General features: G+C 45.3%; 1 protein-coding gene across 1 annotated transcript in view; it reads right to left on the bottom strand.

The window, feature by feature from the left end:
* TRPM1 (transient receptor potential cation channel subfamily M member 1) overlaps nucleotides 1–20,312 on the bottom strand; it is a 101,678-nt gene that overhangs the window by 69,125 nt on the left and 12,241 nt on the right. Inside the window, 1 exon segment of the mRNA XM_077762354.1 lies at nucleotides 4,739–4,818. Coding sequence (XP_077618480.1) covers nucleotides 4,739–4,818 — 80 coding nt within the window.

Here is a 20,312-nt window from a genome sequence, read left to right on the forward strand (position 1 = left end):
TCATATAAGGTGTTGAATTTTACCAAATGCTTTTCTGTCAGTTGAGATGATCATGTGATTTTTATTTTTATTCTATTGATATTGCAATAGTTGATTTTTTTTTACAAATAGTTTATTGTCAAATTGGTTTCCATATAACACCCAGTGCTCATCCCCACAAGTGCCCTCCTCCATGCCCATCTCCCCCCTTCCCCCCACATCCATCAGTCCTCAGTTTGTTTCTCAGCATTCAAGAGTCTCTCATGGTTTGCCTCTCTCCCTTTCCCCCACCATTTCCCCCCTTCTTCTCCCCCATGGTCCTCCGTTAAGTTCCTCCTAATCCTCCTATACGTGCAAACATATGATATTTGTCCTTCTCTGCCTGACTTATTTCGCTCAGCATAACACCCTCAAGGTCCATCCATGTTGCTACACATGGCCAGATTTCATTGTTTCTCATTGCCATGTAGTATTCCATGGTATAGATAAACCACATCTTCTTGATCCATTCATCTGTTGATGGACACTTAGGCTCTTTCCATGTTTTAGCTATTGTGGAGAGTGCTGCTATGAACATTGGGGTACATTAGTTGATTTTCTAATGTGAAACAAACTTTGCATCGCTGGGATAAATCCCATTAATTTTGTTTTTATATGTTGCTATATTTGGTTTGATAGTATTTGCTCAGGATTTCTGCATCCACACTCACGAAAGATATTGTTATGTAGTTTTCCTTTTTTGTGGTGTCTTTGTCTGATTTTAATATCCATGTAGTACTGGCCTCATGAAACTGGGAACTGAGTTGAGGAATGTTTTCTCATCTTTTATTTTTTGAACATTTTTGTAATTATTGGTGTAATTCTTTTAAAAATATTTGGTGCAGGGGCACCTGGGTGGCTCAGTCGGTTGAGCATCCGACTTCGGCTCAGGTCATGATCACACGGTTCGTGGGTTCGAGCCCCGCATCGGGCTCTGTGCTGACCACTAGCTCAGAGTCTGCAGCCTGCTTCCGATTCTGTGTCTCCCTCTCTCTCTGACCCTCCCCTGCTCACGCTGTCTCTCTCTCTCAGAAATAAATAAAACATTAAAAAAAAAAAGAATTGACTCCTGGAGATTTAAAAAAATATATTTGGTACAATTCAGCAGTAAAGCTATCTGGACCTAAGCTTTTCTTTGTGGGTCATTTGTGATATTAATCCTATGTCTTCATTTCTTATAGGTCTACTCAGGTGATGTATTTCTCCTTGAATCAGTCTAGTAATTTGTGTCTTTCTAGGAATTTCTCCATTTCATCTAAGTTATTTAATTTCTTGTCATTAGTATATTAATCATAGTATTCTTTTCTATTCATTTGCAGTTTTGTAAGATTGGTAATAATGCCCTTCTATTTTTGAATTCTAGTAATTTTTCTAGTAATTTGAATTCTTCATCGGTCTACCTAAAGGTCTGTCAATTTTGTTGATCTTTTTCAAGAAGTAGCTTTTGGTTTCATTGATTTTTCTCTATTGCTTCAAATTTTTCTATTTTATTAACTTCCATTTTATTTATTATTTCCTTCTGCTTCCTTAAGGTGTAGTTTGATCTTACTGAACCAGGAAGGGGAAGGGACAGAGCTCTCTCGGCTCAAATACCACAGATTCTAGCCTTTCTACTGAATTTTTGTAGGTGTTTATGAATAGACATTTCTTTATTTCCTACTGGCCCTTGGGATCATTTCCAGGGACTTTAAATGGTTACTTTTTCATTCCAGGATTTTTTTTTTTTTTTTTTACCCCATGCTAGAGAATGTATGCAACTCTCAGAAGAATCTCATGTGTGAGTCTCTGAAGCTCTTTCTGCTCCTTCTGCTGCCTAGCCACTTGGCTGTGTGGTGGGACTACAGTGCAGCAGATGCTAAGGAGGGCGGGCATAGTTAGTCTCTATCAAGGAGGGTCTAGGCGCCACTGAAATAAGGAGGGACATTTAGGTGCAACAAAAGGACAACTTTTGTGATCTTTGACATTATCTCCTAATGCATATTTCTTGCCTTGGGGGATAATCACTGGCATTTAAGCCGGGAGAGGAATCTACGGGGGTGGGGGTGGTGGTGGTGGAGGGGTCCAACATGCAGACACGGTGGGGCTGAGGTTGCATGTGTCATATTCAGCCTAGGTGATGTCTGAGAGTCTGTGTACTCTGTCAGTGATCCTATCTGCATGGATTTCATATTGAGTGAATCCTCTCAGTGGCTCTCCAAACTCAGCTCATAGCTGTTGTCCTCAGAGATGAGAAAGTTTAGCTAAATTCATTTCTGATCACTTTCATGGCTTGAGAAGACCTTCTGTTTAGTTTATAACAGATTCATTTTCTTTAAAATTTTTTATTTTAATTTTTAAAAATAATTTTTAATGTTTATTTTTGAGAGAGAGAAAGAGCACAAGTGAGGGAGGGGCAGAGAGGGGGAGACACAGAATCTGAAGCAGGTTCCAGGCTCTGAGCTGTCAGCACAGAGCCCAACACATGGCTCGAACTCACCAACCATGAGATCACGACCTGAGCCGAAGTCAGACTCTCAACCAACTGAGCCTCCCAGGCACCCCTAATTGTTTTTAATTTCAGAGAGAGAGAGAGATACGGGTGGGGGGTGGGGGGAGAGGCACAGGAGCAGGAGAGGGGCAGAGAGAGAGAGAGAATCTTAAGCAAGCTCCATGCTCAGTTCAACATGGAGTCCATCGCAGGGCCCCATCCCATGACCCTGCGATCATGACCTGAGCTGAAATCAGAGTCAGACACTCGACTGACTGAGCCACTTAAGCACTCCAACAGATTCATTTTTATGTAGGTGAATGAAATTGACATTTTGTGTACAAAGTACACCTTTTCATAGAGTTACATCTAGTTCACTTAACCATTCAGATCCTAACCGTGGTGGAGGTACCTGTTTATCTAAATAGCATTATGAAACACTAACAAGAAGCCATGAAGCTACCCTGGAAATCTTGATCTCCCTAAGACTAGGAAGAGAACTGTGGGCCCATCTGGTTATGAGAGTTCATATTAGATTATACAATGGAAAAAAAGATAGCCTCTTTAACAGATGGTGCTAGGAGAATTGGACAAAAACATGCAGAAGAATGAAACTAGATCATTTTCTCACACCATACACCAAGATAAACTCAAAATGGATAAAGGTCCTGAATGTGAGACAGGAAACCATCAAAACCCTAGAAGAGAAATCAGGAAAAAACCTCCTTGACCTCAACTGCAGCAATTTCTTACTTGACACATCCCTAAAGGCAAGGGAATCAAGAGCAAAAATGAACTACTGTGACCTCATCAAGATACAAAGCTTCTGCATGGCAAAGGAAACAATCAATAAAACTAATAGGTAACTGACAGAATCGGAAAAGATAGTTGCAAATGACATATCAGATAAAGGGTTAACATCCAAAATCTATAAGGAACTCATGAAACTCCACACCTGAGAAACAAACAATCCAGCAAAGAAATGGGCAGAAGACATGAACAGACACTTCTCCAAAGAGGACATCCAGAGGGCCAACAGACACATGAAACGATGCTCAGCATCCCTCATCATCAAGGAAATACAAATCAAAACCACACTGAGATACCACTTCATGCTGGTCAGAGTGGCTAAAGTGAACAAATCAGGAGACTCCAGATGCTGGCCAGGATGTGGGCAAATGGGCTCCTCCTACACTGTTGGTGGGAATGTAAGCTGGTGCAACCCCTCTGGAAAACAGTATGGAGGTTCCTCAAAAAATTAATAATAGAACTCCCCTATGACCCAGCAATAGCACTGCTAGAAATTTCCCCAAGGGATACAGGAGTGATAGGGCACATGTACCCCAATGTTCATAGCAGCAGTCTCAACAATAGCCAAAACATGGAAAGACCCTAAGTGTCCATCAACGGATGAATGGATCAAGAAGATGTGGTATATTTATACAATGGAATACTACATGGCAATGAGAAAGAATGAAATCTGGCCACGTGTAGCAACATGGATGGAACTTGAGGGTGTTATGCTAAGCGAAATAAGTCAGGCAGAGAAGGACAGATACCGTATGTTTGCACATATAGGTGGATTAGGAGGAAGCCAACGGAGGACCATGAGGGAGAAGAAGGGAAAAGTAGTTGGGGAGAGGGAGGGAGGCAAACCATGAGAGACTCTTGAATGCTGAGAACAAACTGAGGACTGATGGGGGTGAGGGAGAAGGGAAGGGGGGTGATGGGCATGGAGGAGGGCACTTGTTGGGATGAGCACTCGGTGTTATATGGAAACCAACTTGACAATAAACTATTTAAGAAATAAAAAGATTAGGATGAGTGTAGACAAGAATCTTTCCTGCATCCTGTCAGAGAAGCTTCTTCCTTTTTTTTTAAAAAAATTTTTAATGTTTTATTTATTTCTGAGAGAGAGAGAGACAGCATGAGCAGGGGAGGGTCAGAGAGAGAGAGGGAGACACAGAATCCGAAACAGCCTCCAGGCTCTGAGAAGTCTGACACAGGGCCCAAACCCACGAACCGCGAGATCATGACCTGAGCCGAAGTCAAACGCCCAACCGACTGAGCCACCCAGGTGCCCCCTGACAGAGAAGTTTCTTAACTGAAATATTCCCTGGTTAATGCCTTCCATAGGGAATGGATTCTGGCCATTCTTCTTGCCTCCTCTTCCCCCTCCAACAAATACAAGAATAGTTGCTGGCAAATGGTGAACAAGTGCCAGTTTGGTCTTAGAGGTGACTTCCAATTTACCTGTTAGGGTCTTTAGTGCTGGGAATTACAAAGATACATTCTCGTTTGCAAAACGTTTTTTCTATCCAAGTTTTCTGTCCCTGGAAGAGAAAGAAATGAAAATTAAACCAATATATTGCAACACTATCATCTGAGTTCATTGTTTTACTTAAAGAAAAATTATTGGGGCGCCTGGGTGGCTTGGTTGGTTAGGTGTCCGACTTCAGCTCAGGTCATGATCTCATGGTTTGTAAGTTTGAGCCCTGCGTCTGGTTCTATGCTGACAGCTCAGAGCCTGGAGTGTGCTCCAGATTCTGTGTCACCCTCTTTCTCCACCCCTCCCCTGTTTCCATTCTGTCTGTCTGTCTCTCTCTCAAAAATAAACATTAAAAAATTTTAAAAATCGTTAACAGGAAGTTTGCCCAAAACATCTGAATAGACACCTTCAATAATGGTGGATGCAATTCTTAAAAGATCTTTTTCGGAGAAATGGTTTGGAAGTAGGTATTCATGGTTTCCATAAGGATACAAAACCTAGCTTTTGCATGCAAGTCAGAGGCTGCAAAGGGGTCATTATGCCACCCTGGAGTAAGCAAGTCAGTGCCCAGACAAGCCCTGGTATAAATGTGAGTTACTGGAAAAGCCAACAAAGTCTGCAAGTCTCCTATTAGGACTTTGTCTGCTGTCAAGAATCTAGTCTTCTCTGGACTTCTAGGCACCCACACACCATAGTAATTTCAAAGGGGACTCTAACTGGTGCTCAGATTCACTGAATGTTATTTTTATAATTAATAATATTGAAGGTTGTGAGGAAATAGGTACTCATATAAAATGGTGGTTGGAGTGAGAAGTTGGTACAATTTGTATCAAGGGAAATTTGGCAATAATATCAAAATTACAAGCATATATCTTTCGACAATTTAGTATTTTACTCTATCAATATCCCTGAACACATGCAAAATTACAATATTCATTTATTTATTGCATTCACTGTTCATGACATCAAAAGACTGGACATCACCTACTGTCTATCAGTAGGGTATTGTTACCTGTATTATGAAACAATCATCAATAGAATTCTCTGTGGCTGTTTAAAAAATAAGACTTTCTCTCTGTATTCATATGGAAAGATCAACAAGCTGTAGTAAGTGATAAAGCAAGACATGGAATAATCTCTAGGGTTTTGTCATTCTGATACAGGGAAGAATTATTAATATGAAAACACATTTGCCTGAAAATAGACACAATATACTGGGAAGGGCTCACAAGGAGCAGCTAACATGGTTCCCCCCAAGAGAGGGGATCTGGAGGCCTGGGGAACATGGGTGATGGGTGAAGAGGACACACCCATAGGCTGGGTGCTTTTTTAAATTCTTCAAAAAGGCTTTATTTAAAAAAATTTTTTATGCTTATCTATTTTTGACAAAGAGACAGAGTGCAAGTGGAGGAGGGGCAGAGAGAGAGGGAGACACAGAATCTGAAGCAGACTCCAGGCTGTGAGCTGTCAGTACAGAGCCTGACATGGAGCTCAAACTCACGAGCCATGAGATCATGACCTGAGCTGAAGTCAGACGCCCTACTGACTGAGCCACCCAGGCGCCCCGAGAAAGACTTTATTTTTTAAGACCAGTTTTAGTTTATAACAAAATTGAAAAGGAGGTAGAGAGAGTTCTCATATACACATGCCCAGCCTCCATCATTATCAGCTTTGTCTACCAAAGTGGTACCTTTTACCTTTTTTACCCCAGTTGAACCTATACTGACTCTTCATAATCACCCAAAGTCCATAGTTTTCTTAGGGTTCACTCTTAGTATTGAATATTTTAGGGATTTGACAAAGGCATGATGACGTGTATCCACCACTCTAGTATCATGCAGAACAGTTTCATTGTTCTCAAAATCCTCTGTGCTCTGCCTATTTATCCCTATCTTCCTCCACCCCCTGGTAACCACTCATCTTTTTATTGTCTCCATAGTTTTGCCCTTTCCAGAATGTCCTATAGTTGGAATCATATGTGTTTAGCCTTTTCAGACTGGCTTCTTTCCTTTACTAATATGCACTCAAGATTCCTCTATGCCTTTCCATGACCCAATAGCTCATTTCTTTTTACTGCTGAGTCATATTTCTTTTTTCTTAATGTTTTTTATTTATTTCTGAGGGAGAGACAGACAGTGTGAGCAGGGGAGAGTCAGAGAGGGAGAGAGAGACACACAGAATCCGAAACAGGCTCCAGGCTCCAAGCTAGCTGTCAGCACAGAGCCCCACGTGAGGCTTGAACCCATGAACAGTGAGATCATGATCTGAGCTGAAGTCAGACGCTCAACTGACTGAGCCACCCAGGCACCCCTACTGAGTAATATTTCATTGTCTGACTGAGCCACAGTTCATTTATCCATTCACCCGTTGAAGTTGGTGGCTTCTGACTTTTGACAAACATGAATAAAGATGCAATAAATGCATGTACAGGACTTGTTTCTTTCCTTTAAAATTTTGTGTTATCGGGGCACCTGGGTAACTCATCGGTTAAGCGTCTGACTTCAGCTCGGGTCATGATCTCATAGTTCGTGAGTTCAAGCCCCACGTTGGGCTCTGTGCTGACAGCTCAGAGCCTGGAGCCTGCTTCGGATTCTGTATCTCCCTTTCTCTCTGTCTTCCTCTGCTCGCACTCTGTCTCCATCTCTCTCTTTCTCAAAAATAAATAAACATTTTAACAAATTAAAATTTTGGGTTTTTTCTTCCCTTTAAAATTTTGAGTTATCTAAAGATATTACCTATTTAAAAATATAAAAAGTGTGTCTTAAATGAAAATGTAAATAAAACAAGTTTTAAAAAATGGAAAAACCCCTCTGCCCCTCTAATAATTAGGTGCTGTCATTTTTCATTTGCTGACCTCTCTTTCACCTGCATCCATTTGCTGAAGGTGTGTTTTGTGCAAAGTGCTGTGCTGAGTGCTTGGGGTGCTTGGGGACTTCCAGAGCAAGCTGGATCACCACCCCTTGGAAGTGTCAGAGGATGTGATGCCTGCACTCACGCTGAAGGAGGTCGGCAGCACAGGGTGGCTTTGTGGAGCCGAGCAAGGCAGGAAGGAAACCTGTCCACCTTACCAGGGAGACTGCATCCTTCCCTGTGTGTCCTTCAGGCCTGACTCCACGTACATTGTGATATTTGTGTATGTGTGACATACATGCTTGTGTGATGTATTTGTGCATGTGTACAATGTATGTGTGGTGTGTGTGTGTGGTGTGATGTGCACACATGTGTGAGGGTGTGCATGTGAGTGGGTATGACTGTATGTGTGATGTGTGTAATATGTGTACTGTGTGCCATGCATGTGGCATGTGTGCCGTGTAAAATGTGCGTATATAACGTGTGGGTATCTCTGAGGGTGGGTTGGCAGGCACAGGGAAATGGAGCAGCCTAGCATGTGAAACCTGGAGAACCCTGAATCAGATCTTGGAGGAACTGCGGGGGGCAGAGCCTCATGTTCATGGCCACTCTCCCACAGTCTCTAGAGTAAGCCTGTGTGACCTGTCACAGTGAGTCACAGTGTGACCTGTGACCTGTGACCTGAGGGTCTCGTGGCACACACCCACCTGGGCAGCAATTCCGATTTAAGGGTTCTTTTGTGTCCATGGATGCTGCCTCCTCAGAGAGGGGCGGCAGTGACCACATGTCACAGACGCCCTTCTCAAATGAGGTCATGTCAAGGACCCAATGCCACTTCTGTTGCTTCACAGATGGTCCTGGCTCCGGTCTTAGTCATGCGGAGACAGTCTGATCAGGGCTTTCATCTTTCTGGAAGGACTTATGGGTCCCCGAGTCTTTCTGGGAAGATATTAACAGTCAGCTGGTCACTTGACTTCTTTTTGAATAACAGGAATGATTATAACTCAGAACCTTCCCTAGGGGCCTTCAGAAAGCAACACTGTACACCTTTGTCTCCAAGTAATTTAATGACTGCTTGAAAACCACATCACTAACAAAAGCAAAGTGGTTGCATCTGCCCAGAGGAGAGACTTCAGAGTGGCAAGCCCCCGAAGCATGGGCCCCAGTCCTTCTCATGTGGAGTGTTAGAACAATCCAGTGCAAAATAGCCAAGCAGAGCATTTGCTGTCTGGAAAGAAAATATGCTTCCCCTTTTGCATGTCACTCCTCACTTCCCAGAGAAGCTGGGAGAGCATAACTGCTCCCCCCCTTTTAAGATAGAGTTCACAGTGTTTGGACTATATGCCTTCAATTAAAGACAATAAGAGCAATAACAAATATTGAACTCCCGTGAGTAGGCTAGTTTTTCACAGAGACATAGGATAGCGATTCTGAAATTACTTTCTGTGTACTCTAGGACGGAACAAAGAAATCAATATATTGTGGTTAATGGGGGCTAGGTTTCTCACTGTTGGAGAAGGGTTACAAGCGTGGAGAGTGGGGAAGGTGAGAACAAATCCCTGTAGCAGTGGACTGAAATGGAAATGATCAGTGTGAGCCCACGGTTTGTAACTGGTTTGTAACACGTATAGAGATAGATATGAGACCAGATAAAGGCAGGTGTGGTCCCTCCCCCCCCACTTTCTCTCTCTCTCTACACACACACACACACACACACACATACACACACACACACTGAGTATATATAACACATTGTATTAGTTATCTATTACTTAACATAACAAATTGTCCCCAAACTTGGTGGCTTAAAACAATAACATTTACTACCTCACAGTTTCTGTGGACCAGGAATTGAATGTGGCTAATCTGGGTGCTTCTGACTCTGTCTCTCTTAGGGATTCGAACAAGCTGTGGATGGGGGCCATGGTCTCATCTGAAGGAAACCCACTGGGGGGGACCCATTCCCAGCTCCCTCATGTTGCTATTGCCAAGATCTGTTTCCTCTCAAGGGTTTTGGGCCCAGCACCTCAGTCAGTTCCTTGCCATGTGAGCCTCTCCACAAGCACTTCACAACATGGCGGTGACCTCTATCAGAGTGGGGAGTGCAAGAGTCACACAAGACAGAAGCCGCGGTCTCTTTATAACCGCATATCTGAAGTGATATCTCTGTAGCTGCATTCCATGCGTTACAAGAGAGTCACCCAGTCCTGCTGCTCACAATCAGGTGGACAGAGTTACTGTAGTGTAAGTGGACATTAAGCTTTTTCTCTCATCATGTGAGTACCTGACATTCAGCTTTTGATTGCTAAGGCATTCATGTCAAAGACATCCATCTCAAATAAATATATTGCCAAGTGTAGGATACAGCTACCAGCAAAACAACCAACTAAAGAATGAGGCTTCCCCCACTCACTAAGCTCCCTCTTTAAGAAAAGGTTAGTTGGGGCGCCTGGGTGGCTTAGTCAGTTAAGCGTCCGACTTTCGCTTAGGTCATGATCTCACGGTTCGTGGGTTCGAGCCCCGCGTCGGGCTCTGTGCTGACTGCCAGCTCAGAGCCTGGAGCCTATTTCAGAGTCTGTATCTTCCTCTCTCTCTGACCTTCCCCTGCTCACGCTCTCCCTCTCTCTCTCTCCTAGAAATAAATAAAAATAAAAAAATGTATTAAAAAAAAATAAAAGGTTAGTTAACCTAGAGAACTAACCATTGCCCTTCCTGTGCCCTAATTCCTGCTCTCATACTTGAAATTCACCATAGAGAGTGAACCCTCAAAACCTCAGACACACCATTGGACTCTAATAAAGTCAGAGTTCTAGATCTGCTACCTCTATCTCTACCCGTGTCCTCACTATGTGGCCCTTGGGTATGCCATGTATGCTCCAGGCTTGGGAGTAATAAATCTTGTTCCTCCGTTTCCTGCTAGTTTTCTTGTGGTCATAAGACCTGCCTCTGGATAGAGGCATACCAGTAATGAGTATACTTAGTGCTCAAATATAAATATTGTTCTCCAGTGAAGCGAACTGGGGCTTCTTGGAGAAGCAGCTGAATCCAGGACTCAAGCAAGGAGAGTAAAAAAACGACCTGGAACATCTTGTTGAGTCAGGAAGTGTTTACTTTTGACTTGGGAACTTGTCAAAAGAACACTGGAGCCACTTTGAAGGGGCTCTCACTGGCTTTATCTGGAATAATTTGAGCATGAGAATAAATACTTACAATAAAGAAGTATAACCTTTTGACTGAAATAAGAACACATGGACCCACATTGGTATAAATCCACATGTAATTCAATACATATAGGTGATGGTAACACTTTTTCCTCCAGTAGTAAGTCCTTTAATAAATACAGAAGGAATGATGGGAGTAGAAAATCTCCATGTGGCAACTATCATGCATGTTTTATGAAGGCTAAAAGTGGTGGGTAAAAGTTTGAAGAGTAACAGTACACTTACATAATCTCATAGTATCTCCCATAGGTATTTACTAATCACAGGGAGGAAATTAGTGGCTGTCTTGACAGTGAACAAATCTGGGCAACACCGCCTAAAGCCAAGTGAGCATCACCAGCAACGGAGCAAAGATTCACCATGAGCCTCCCAATAAAATGCACGAGGGATAAAAATGCCAAAAATGCGTAACCTGAATCTAATCAGGAGGCGACTTCAGACAACCCAAACTGAGTGGCGTCCTACAAAATAACCGACCCGTACTCTGCAAAAATGTCAAGGCCATGAAAGACCAGGGATGACGGGTGAATGGTTCCAGCCGGTGTGGAAAGACACAACCACGAAATGCCCTTCCATCTCTAGGCACTGCCCTCTCACCCTTCTCCCTCTCAGCTCCTCCCTCCGCTCCATCTCTAGGCCCCGCCCCCTGCCCCTGCTAGGCCCCGCCCCTTGCCCCTGCTAGGCTCTGCCTGCTCAGCCNTCTCACCCTTCTGCCTCTCAGCTCCTCCCTCCGCTCCATCTCTAGGCCCCGCCCCCTGTTCTTGCTAGCCCGCTCCCCTCCCCTGCCCCCCAAACCATACGCTCTCCCTCTCAGCCCCACTGGCAATTCCTAAGAAACCCTAGGGCAACGCAGCGTGGGCAATCTGGACACCAATGTCCAGCTCCTGAACAACTAGACTCAGGTCCCACATCATCAAACGGGGGAAACACCACTGCCTTACAGGATTTAATATGCTGAGGTGGATGAAGAACTTGGAAAGCAAAGATGTGGCTTTTGTTTTTATTAATGTCTGCTCTGTCTCAGGCAGCATTTAAATGCTTCCATCACGGAGTGCCCCCCACCCCATCTCCTTTACATGCAGGTGCAGGGCATCTGTGACCCTGAGGGAATATTGGCCCTCACCTTATCCCCAAACTTGGAAGGGGCCTTTTCAGAGTGCCAAACCTCAGCCCTTGCTTGGAGCCCTGGGCAAGAGCAGCAGCTGGTATCCACAACATGGCCCCATTTTCTCTGCTTCACCAAAAATCTTTTTTTTCCCTAATGAATATGCTAGCATGTGACTAACATACTTTCCCTGGGGGGAAAAGTGATTTGCTTTAAGTATCAACTACTGGTTTTTAAAAAAATTTAATTCTGAAAAACAACCTCAGTTCAAAATTCCAAGTTACTGCTGTCTCCAGAAATATTCTAGAATCTTCTGAGGATAAACAAAAGGTACAAGAGCCACTCTTTGCCTGCAGCCTCTCATAGTGTTTCCGTCTGCTCAAATGTCTGCACTTCAGGGAGGCTCTCTGGCTCCCCATCACACCCCCACCCTCTGTTCTCTTTCATACATTCCACCCCACTAACCTCTTCCCTCTCTTCCCTTCCCCCTCTCCTCCTACAAGATCCATGGAAGCCAAAGCCCTGTTCAGTTCTCTGCTCTATCCCCAGTGCCTTCAAGAGCACCGGGCAGAGAGGAGGTGCTCATTACCCTGTAATGACTGAAGAAATCAATAAATCCCTTGGGCAGAGCATTGCCGAGGCTGCCTAGATCTTATCAACCCGGCTTACCACAGTCTGGCCATCTGGGCCCACACACCCTCAGTGGGACGCACAAGGGAGCACAAGGGAGGTAACCCAGGTCACCTGAGGGGACTCTCTGCTCACCGTGGGGAGGGGCTCAACCTCCCGAATGGCTGCAAGTCACTGATGCAGGTGAAAGGCAATGGGTGGAGGACCCCTAAGTCAAACATTCCTCCTTGTCCTCCAGCCTCTGCTACCAGGGCTGAGTACCGCCAAGGTAACAGCAAAGAGTCATGGAATCTTACAAAGGGCGTCCTTGTGAAATGAAAGAAGGGCAGAGCCTCCTGTGGTTCATTTATAAACTCTTCAAATCCCCCTGTTGGGTTAGAGATATTGCCCATTCATTCAAAATATTCCTGCCCACCACAATGGTTATTATTCTTTTTTTAATATTTATTTTTTGAGATCAAGAGAGACAGAGTGTAAGCAGGGGAGGGGTATAGAGAGAGGGAGACAGAATCTGAAGCAGGCTCCAGGCTCTGAGCTGTCAGCACAGAGCCCAACGTGGGGTTTGAACCCACGAACTGAGAGATCATGACCTGAGCCAAAGTCAGACACAACCAACTGAGCCACCAAGATGCCCCTCAACTGGTTATTTTAAACACTTTAGGGCCAGATAAGAGGAACGCTAGCACTGGGGATTAAAATCCCACCTGCAGGAGTGATCGCTCTCTGGGAAATCTGTCCGTGAGACCCAGCAAGGAGACACAGAGGTGGTGCCACCATTATGCCCCCCAAGTCCTCTGAGCTGCCCAAGTCCATGTGTGGGTCACATGCAGCCCAGCCACTTCTTCTCTGAAATGGAAACTGCTTTGCATAGTTCAGCCTCAGCTGGGATAACACTTGTACAGGATCTGGAAGGTACTAGATTTAAATGGAAATCTTGGCCATTATTTTTATCACAGGATAGTAAGATGCATGACGGGAAAAGAGGCGGTACACTATCAAGGCTTTACCTGTTGGTTCAAAAACCACCAGGTGCCTGGAGTTCAGAGTGGGTAAATACAAGAGGAAGTTTCATAGTATGGGCAAGATTTGAACAGGTGGGCTGAAGATATTTGGGGCCAAGGAATGGGGGGGGTGGGTGCAACAGTGTGTGCACAGGGAGTGAGGATGCATGTGGAGAGTGAGAGGGGAGGGAGGGGAACAGGGTGGTTGAGGGCAAGAGGTGGTTCTGAGCAGCAGGTGGATGAGGAAATGGAGGGGTGGGGGGGTTTCCCACCTCAGTGAGATGGGAATGGGCCCCTCCACCAGGAGATGAGTGTTTAGTGAGGGTTTCTCGTGGTAGCGAAGTGAAGGCAGAAAGTAGGCTGCCACATCTTCGTGTTCCAGGTGTTTTGTGAGTGCCACCATTTGGCCAGTGTGGGGCTGACTGGGTTCAGGGCTCTGGGCTGGGGGTGGAGGTGAGCCAGGTAGTCATGGCCCTACCCTCAGTGGGCTTCCATTGTGGTCAAGTAACAAAGAGCAGCAAACAAGCAAGGCAGCAGATAAACCAGAGCATTGCTGATTGTGGTAAGAACATGAAGGGAATAAAGAAGAGAGTGTGATAGAGTATGTGGTGTGCATGTGGGGTGGAGTGGGAGGCTTGTTAGATTGGGAAGTCTTGGCTAAACAGGCTACACATTTAAACTGAGACATGAAAGACCAGAAGGGAATTCTAGGGTGATGGAACAGCATGCGCAAAGGCCCTGTGGCAGACAGAGCTGCGGGTGGTTGCTGAGGAGCATGGATTGAGTATGTGGAGGACTTTGGAACTGGAGAGGCATGTTCTGCAGTGACTTTAGGCCACAGTAATTGGTGGGCAGAGGGGTAGCATGAATTTATGGGGCTGGATTATAGGGGAGCAAAGGGGAGGCAGTGCACCAGTAGGAAGACAGGAGTGTGGCTCACACAGTGGGGATGACCCTCTAGGAGATGTGCAGGAGGAAGGAGGAGTCTGCAGGGGGACACCCTGGGGCTGGGGTGGGGTGATGGGGACTGGGGATGGGGAGGGTGAGGNGGAAAGGGAGGGGCAGGGTGACGGGGGAGGCAGGAGGCAGGGCCAGGACTGCAGAAAGTGGCTTTTGGCCTGGGCAGCTGTGACCAATCCTGGCAAGTGGCTTCCAAACATAAGAGCTGATTTACTGTCAGGCGAGTCTCTGTTTACTCAATGACCCTGTTTCTTGGGCCAAAATTAACAGTAAACCCCACAGTGAAATGACTGCTTTTTGGACCCATTTAGCCAAAACAAGCTGTCTGTCTCCTGTGTGTATTTAGAGCCAACACCTCAAAATGCTCATCCCAGGGCTGCATGTGACCCACACGTGGACTTGATTTGACCCGTGTACAAAAAGAATTCTCTGCTGTTATTAACCCAGAGGGGGATTGCATGTGAAAATCTGGACTTCTGGCTTCTCTGGAGTGGCCTGGTGTGGGAACGCTGGTGGAAAACCAACCAACCCCACACAGATGCAGGTGGCTGCTGGGTACCCACACAGGGCCCCACCTGCCCTTGCCTGGCTGCCAGGAGCACCTGCAGGCCCCACCTGGGGCCGCACCTGCGTGCCTGGAAACTCCATCCCAGAGAATCAGACAATCTCCCTGCCAAGGCAGTGGCACAGGCCACCGATCCTCGTGTGCACAAGGATTAAAACTCCACAATTGCTCCGACTCTACCTGCTACACTCTCACCCCACCAGGAAGGAGGTCTTGGGCCCCGTCCAACAGGCCACCTCTGAGTGGCTTGGCTGATGATCCTGCTCGGGCCCTTCAGGGAGACTCTTGGGCCAGACAGACCTAGCCTCACGGCCCCTTACAGCAAAGAGAACCAGTAGGAGCCCCAGGTAAGGGCCCACGCTAAGGCTGCCCCTCAGGTGCTGGGCCTCAGTTTTCACATCTGTAGGGTGGGGATGATAACATGAGACTTGAGTGATAGTGCTTGGGAGAGCTTCGAGATCTGATTTCCTGTGCTTTATCATCACCATCCCCTGGAGGTGACAGGGCTGGCCTGGAGGAAACGTTGGGGATCATTAGAGGCCCTGCCTCTCCTGGGCCAGGGTTCCCTCTTCCTCAGATCTCCAATGCTCTTCGTTCTGGGGGCCCTTCCTGGGACAATGTAACATGATCCTCTGGTCTAGAGCCCGGGAGAAGAGCTGGGTTTTTCAGCCACAGGAAGTGACCTTTTCCTTTTTCCTTTCTTTTCCTTTTTTTTTAAATTTATTATTTTTTAAATGTTAATTATTTTTGAGAGAAAGAGATCACGTGAGTGCACTAGCGGGGGAGGGACAAAAAGAGAGAGGGAGACACAGAATCTGAAGCAGGCTCTAGGCTCTGAGCTGTCAGCACAGAGCCTGACACAGGCCTCAAACTCATGACCCTTAAGCTCATGATCTGAGCTCAACTGATTGAACTAATCAGGTGCCCCCTTTTTACTTTCTTTTTTACTATAATTCACATACCCTAACATTCACCTTTTAAAATGTGCAATGCATTACTCAGTTGGTTAAGCATCTGACTTTGGCTAAGGTCATGATCTCATGGTTCATGAGTTCGAGCCCCACATCAGGTTCTCTGCTAATCAGGAGAGCCTGCTTCGGATCCCCCTCTCTCTCTGCCCCTTCCCCACTTGCGAGTTCTCTCTCTCTCTGCCCTTTCCCCACTCGTGAGCTCTCTCTGTCTCTCTCAAGATAAATAAATAAACTTCAATAAACAAATAAATAAAATGTGTAGTGTTTTTTTTTTAGTATATCCCCAAGATTGTGAAACTACACCACGGTCTAACCCCATAGCATTTGCCATCCTGANCTCACAACCACTAATCTGCTTTTTGTCTCTGTGGATTTGCCTCTTCTGAACATTTTACATAAATGCAATCATACAATACGTAGCCTTTTATGGCTGGCTTCTTTAATTTAGCAGAATTTTTTCAAGGTTCATCCATGTTGTAGCAGGTGTCTGGGCTTCATCCCTTTTTATGCCTCAGTAATATCCCATTGCAGGAATTCATCAGCTTATGGACATCTGGGCTGTTGCTGCTCCCTGATTATTGGAAAGAGCACTGCTCTAAAGACATTTCTCTTTTTAGAGGGAATACTGAATAAAGCCTGGAAAAAAAGAAGCAAATGTATTAACTTGTCAGCTTGGGTTTGTGGTAGGGGAAGCAGAATTGTTTCCTTCAATTGCTTCATTGTTCAGTTCATGTTTTTAATTTTCTAAGGAAGACTAAAACTGATTTTTAAAAGAATATGAGGGGCACCTGGGTGGCTCAGTCAGTAAAGCATCCAATTTTGGCTCAGGTCACAATCTCATGGATGGAGAGTTCGAGCCCCGTGTTGGGCTCAAACAGCTGGAGCTTGAACGGCTGACAGCTCAGAACCTGGAGCCTGCTTCATATTCTGTGTCTCCCTCTCTCTCTGCCCCTTCCCCACTTGCTCTCTGTCTCTCTCCTCTCTCTCAAAAATGAGTAAATGTTAAAAAACAAAAAAGAAAAGAAAAAAAAGAAAATGAGAATGTGCCCATGGTACCTGGCCAGTGTTCAGAGTCTCTGACTAAGCCCAGGATTCCCCAACTGTAGCCGGCTCCTAGGGGCCAGCCTCATGGTAATACCTTTGATGTTTCAGCAGCATCACTAATTTTGTAATCTTCCAATAACACAGCAGATCTCATTCCATCATCTTGGATTTATGCATATTTTAAGCTGTGATTGCAAATAATGGAATCCTAGGACACATCTTGAAAGTAACTAGTAGTTTAATTCAGAATTTAAAAAGGTTATGTATTTTTCTACAGTTGTAGAAATTCATATGCTGAAATCCTAGTCCCAAAATTCATATGCTGAAATCCTAGTCCCTACCCATTGTGAGGGTATTAGGAGGTGAGGCCTGTGGGAGGTGATTAGGTCAGGAGGTTGGAGCCCTAATGAGTGGGATTAGTGCCCTTAGAGAATAGACCCCAGAGAGTTCCCTTGCCCCTTCACCATGTGAGGATGCAGTGAAAAGACAGCTATCTGTGAACTAGGAAGTGCTTGCCAGACATCAAATCTGCAGGTACCTTGAACTTGGACTTCCTAGTCTGCAGACCTGTGAGAAATAAGTTTATGAGCCACCCAGTCTATGACATTCTATTATAGTAGCTTGAATGGACAAAGACAAAAGTCTTGCCAGAATTCACTGTATGGATTTCATCAAAACTGGGTTTTCCTGTTATAATGTGAGCAGACACCCATTTGCTTTTGGAATAGTCATTTTTGATGCAGTCAAACCACATAAGATGGGTCTTAATTCAAAGTGGTTCTGCCCAAAGGCTGGATACACTTCTGACATGTGCTACCTGCCAGGCTGACCTCACCTGAAGTGAGGGGGTTGCTGACCTTGGGTGGAATGCAGTGGTTATTAGTCCTGAGCAAGTCCAAATAGTGAATTAGGAGGAAAAAACAAAGCAAAACAGAAGAAAAGGAGAGCGCACCAGAGCAATCCAGATAATTATGCAGCTGAGCCAGCCACACAGGCAGCAGCTGGGCTTAGGGTACTGAGACTTTGATACGTGCTCCTCATTTTTACCATTGACAGGAAAGACCTTCAGGTCCTACAAATGCAGCAAAAGACCCCAGACCCAGACTGATATTTAGATATCCTGGAATGAAGGCCTGTGGGACCCACTCCCACATCCACTTCTCTTGGACCATTTGAAGGAGGAGAGGAAATAAAAACAGGTCATGTGTTGGGATATTGAATTCTCCCACCTTCCAGAGAGCTGTGCTGGTCACCAATGAGAACCAATGCACAAGGAACATGGCGGTTTGTACTCAGCTGAGGGCTCTCCACTGAGCCTGAAAAAAAGGGGTAAACTATCAGATCCTCAGGTAAGATAATGGGTTGGCTGGGGGTATGTGTGGGGGGAATGAACGGAGAGAAGGGAAGATAGCCAAGGTCAGCTTCTAGCCGCAGCCCCAGGTAGAGCCATTTAAGGGGAGAGCTCCTGCAAATCACATGCCCTTCTGGATGTTGGATGTCTCTGCTCCTCATTTACAGGATCACATAAAGGTAGGCCAGACGGGCACTTCTAAACACAAGCTGTGCTTCACAGATAGGTGTGGCCTCTCTTCCTCATTAGAGAATGGGGCACAGGGGTGGCCCTATACTTTTTAGAATCATGTTTTTGAAGGAGGAGCCTTGCTCTGTAGATGGGGAAGGCCACAGTTTCTGGGTGTGAGGGCCTGCACCACTCTACATGCCTCTTATCCTCCTGGTACCAGAGACCTATGCCTTTGGGTGTTCAGGTAAGGGCTGCTACCTGTCCTAGAATGGGCCACTGGGTCCTGAGTGGAGCCAGGTCTCCTCCCTATCTTTTCCTCTCAACCCCTGTTCCTCAGTAGAAACCCCTGTTCCTCCAGAAACTTGCTTCTAGAAAAGGGTCCACAGGGTCTGTGCCTGTGATCTTCAAAGATGGTGCAGGGAAGTAGTTAAAAATGTTAAGTATCTGACAACTCTGGAACAGGAGGAAATATTTGCAAATCATGTATCTGATAAAGAATCAACATACAGAATATGTAAAAAAAACCAAACAAAAAACCAAACCCTCCTACAACTTAACAATGACAACAACAGTAAACATCCTGATTTAAAGATGGGCAGAGGAATGGACTAGCCATTTTCTAAAGAAGACATACAGATGACCAACAAACAAATGAAAAGATGCTCAGTATTAGTAATCATTAGGGAAGGTAAATCAAAACCAGTGAGATATTACCTCACACCATTAGGATGGCTACGATTAAAACACACACACACAACAGAAAATAACGAGTGTTTCTGTATCCCTTGGGTTTATCTATACCATGGAATACTACATGGCAATGAGAAAGAATGAAATCTGGCCATGTGTAGCAACATGGATGGACCTTGAGGGTGTTATGCTGAGCGAAATAAGTCAGGCAGAGAAGGACAAATATATGTTTGCACGTATAGGAGGATTAGGAGGAACTTGACGGAGGAACAAGGGGGAGAAGAAGGGCGGAAATGGTGGGGGAAAGGGAGAGAGGCAAACCATGAGAGACTCTTGAATGCTGACAAAAACTGAGGACTGATGGATGTGGGGGAGAGGGGGGGATGGGCATGGAGGAGGACACTTGTGGGGATGAGCACTGAGTGTTATGTGGAAACTAATTTGACAATAAACTATTTGTAAAAAAAAAGTAAATAAATAAAATGAAAAAAAAAGAAAATAACGAGTGTTGGTGAGGATGTGGAGATACTGGAACACTGTGCACTATGTGTGGAATTTTAAAATGGAGCAGGGGTGCCTGGGTGACCCAGTCAGGTAGGCATCCAACTCTTAACTTCAATTCAGGTCATGATCTCATGGTTCATGAGTTCGAGTCCCACATCGGGCTCTACACTGACAGCACAGAGCCTACTTGGAATTCTCTCTCTCCTCCTCTCTCTATGCCCCTCTACCCCCCTTTCTCTCTCAAAATAAATAAATAAATAAACCTTTTAAAATGAAGCTGGGGCTCCTGGGTGGCTCAGTCAGTTGGACAGTTGGACGTCCAACTTCGGCTCAGGTCATGATCTCACGGTTAGTGAGTTCGAGCCCTGTGTCGGGCTCTGTGCTGACAGCTAGCTCAGAGCCTGGAGCCTGTCTTTGGATTCTGTGTCTTCCTCTCTCTCTGACCCTCCTCTGCTCACGCTGTCTCTATCTCTCTCTCAAAAATAAATAAAACAT

This window comes from Crocuta crocuta, unplaced genomic scaffold (assembly GCF_008692635.1).
Source record: "Crocuta crocuta isolate KB4526 unplaced genomic scaffold, BGI_CrCroc_1.0 scaffold93, whole genome shotgun sequence".
Taxonomy (NCBI): domain Eukaryota; kingdom Metazoa; phylum Chordata; class Mammalia; order Carnivora; family Hyaenidae; genus Crocuta; species Crocuta crocuta.